Source organism: Otolemur garnettii, unplaced genomic scaffold, assembly GCF_000181295.1.
Source record: "Otolemur garnettii isolate 467f Iridium unplaced genomic scaffold, OtoGar3 scaffold00005, whole genome shotgun sequence".
Taxonomy (NCBI): Eukaryota; Metazoa; Chordata; class Mammalia; order Primates; family Galagidae; genus Otolemur; species Otolemur garnettii.
This window is the reverse complement of record NW_003852400.1, coordinates 5,431,012-5,433,593: the sequence shown is the minus strand read 5'-3', so window position 1 is coordinate 5,433,593 and position 2,582 is coordinate 5,431,012. Positions and strand designations below refer to the sequence as shown.

Genomic DNA, 2,582 nt, shown 5'->3' with positions numbered 1-2,582 from the left:
GTCTTATAAAGGAAATAACTACATTCTGGGATTCCAAAGAAATTGTATTTTTCAACTAAAACACAAAACTACTTTTTTCCATTAGTATGAACATAGGGGTGCATAAAGTTTTATACATTTAAATTATGAGATTTTAGGGTTTTCTATGAAATTTTGAAAATATAAAACATTTAATGCAATGAAATGTGAAAATACATGTGGAAAATGTTTTCATGTATTATTAATATAAACTACAATTCATTGTTTCCTCTTTCAGGTGGATTCGTCATTCCTTTCCCTTTATGATGGCCACATAGCAAAGGAGATTCTTCTTCGAGTACTTACATTGTTTCAGAACATAAATAACTGCTTCAAAATGGAAGGGTGTTCAGCTTCACAGCATTTCACTAAAGGTTCATTATTTTTCCTGTTATATGGAGAAGAGTGTGCCCAGAAAATAAGATCTTTAGTTCATCACCATGACACAGAGGTGAAGGAAAAGGTTGTAACAATAATACCAAAAATCTGATGAGTCGGTCATATTTTCCCAAAGAGAAATACAGTCTAGTAATAGCACACATAACTTCTTATTTCCCATCTTCCTTCTAAGGGGATTCTTCCAATTGCTGAATTTAAACAGTAAATACCACATTGCATCATTAACACAGCTGTAACTTGCCATGGTCTTCAGGTTTATTTTGGACCATTTTATTGATACCAAGTGAATATAAAAGCTTGTAATTAAACCATTTATTTTGCTGTTTACTCAGATACTTTAGATATTTTCTCTACATGAAGTGGCAGTGACCTTAAGCTACCCTTCTGTTTGAAGTGATTTACAGTTACTCACCTGAGACAGCATTAGGGTGTGATGAAATCATTGTTTTTGAACTACCGTAGAAATTTAGTAGTAGTGAGATTCTGAGCTCTAAGTTCACCTCTCAGCCTGGCCAGACAGCTTTCAAAAGACTATTCTAATCATGTCTAGTCAATGAAAAATGTAAACTTTTAGGAGAGGATGTTTCCCAGGACTCACCCACTCCCATTCCAGTATTGCAGTATATAAAGATTTTGTTACATATAAAATACTAGGATCAATCAAAATGTCCATCTTTAGGCAGCTGGTTAAGTCAATTTTGCGGTCTTTAAAAAGAATGAAGCAGGCTCGGGGACCATAGCACAGTGGTTATAGCACCAGCTACATACACTGAGGCTGGCAGGTTCAAATCCAGCCCGGGCCAGCTAAACAATGACAACCACAACAAAAAATACCCAGGCATTGTGGTGGGTGCCTGTAGTCCCAGCCACTGGGAGGTTGAGGCAAGAGAATCACTAAAGCCCAAGAGTTGGAAGTTGATATGAGCTGTGACACCATGGCAATCTACCAAGGGTGACATAGGAAGACTCTGTCTCAAAAAAAAAATAAGAAGAATGAAGCAAATATGAATGTGATGTCAAAAGATAACCATGAAATATGATTTTTTTTAAAAAATGATTCCATGTGTTTTTTTTTTTTACTGAAAAATATTTATGCTTATCAACAGAACACTTAGAAAGATATCCAAACTCCTGGGAGTAGGACTGGGGAATGAGGAAATGACTTCTATGTATACCTTCTACTCTTTGAATTTTTTACTATAAGCCTAAATTGTATAATTTTTTAAATAAAGAGAAAAAAAATCACAAAGTTAAACTTATTCTCTCCCTTTATTTTATTCACTTTTCATTTACTTGACTATTACAGTACATAAAAATTTCTTTTAAGTTTTTATTCTATAAGCTACTGTAACAATTTGATAGATCTGTATTAGCCAGGTTTTACAGTATTTAAGTTCATAACCCCAAACATGCTCACCATTAGAACAGTATGCAAACAGAAACTTTACTACTCGTATATTTAAGGCAAAGCTTTAAGAGTACTTTAAATATCATTTGTCAATAATACGGACGCAAGACTATTTCCATAGAAAGGAGGTCAGAAATCCTCAAAGAGAAATGTGGTTCTCAAGCTTGTCCTGATAAGGAAATCAAACTTTGAAGGAATATTTTTATAGTAGAAAAAGTATCCAGTATAAAGTGAAAACTGGAATTTCCCAGTGGGCTAGAATAATAATTGGTGACATGAACATAAGAATTTCCCCAAAAGGCACGTTTCTTTGTAATAGTTTTTTAAATCTGCCTACTTAATGAAAGTATCTATTCAGAGTGTAACACATTAAAAACTAGGATTTGTTTTCAGTGTGCTTTAGCAGAGGTGGATTCTAAAACTCCATCTCCTTTTTTCTTCTATTATTAGTTTGAACAAATAACCACTCTCACTAGAGATGCAAGCATTGAGTCTAAAATGTCAAAATGCTAGAGAAAAATGGGAGTAATTTTTAACTATCCAGGAAGAAAATGCACAGACACGCGTTTACCTATATAGGCCATAGCTTGGTTTTATTAGGAGGGATGTCTCCTAATTGATAACATACCCTCTTGGGCAGTGGGGCATAGCAAAGTGTTCCTCAGTTACCATAAGCAGCTTCAATAAAATCTTACATGTTAATATGGACAGTCACAAGGAAACTAATTAGAGGATTACATCAATTAAAAGATAACTG

General features: G+C 34.1%; 1 protein-coding gene across 1 annotated transcript in view; it reads left to right on the top strand.

Moving 5' to 3' along the window:
* Nucleotides 1-649, top strand: part of ARMC10 (armadillo repeat containing 10) — a 38,299-nt gene extending 37,650 nt beyond the window's left edge. Inside the window, exon 6 of the mRNA XM_003782614.3 lies at nt 257-649. Within this exon, the coding sequence (XP_003782662.1) occupies nt 257-508 (252 nt within the window). The 3' untranslated portion in view covers nt 509-649. The remainder of the gene's footprint in view (nt 1-256) is intronic.
* Nucleotides 650-2,582: the final 1,933 nt, after the last annotated feature.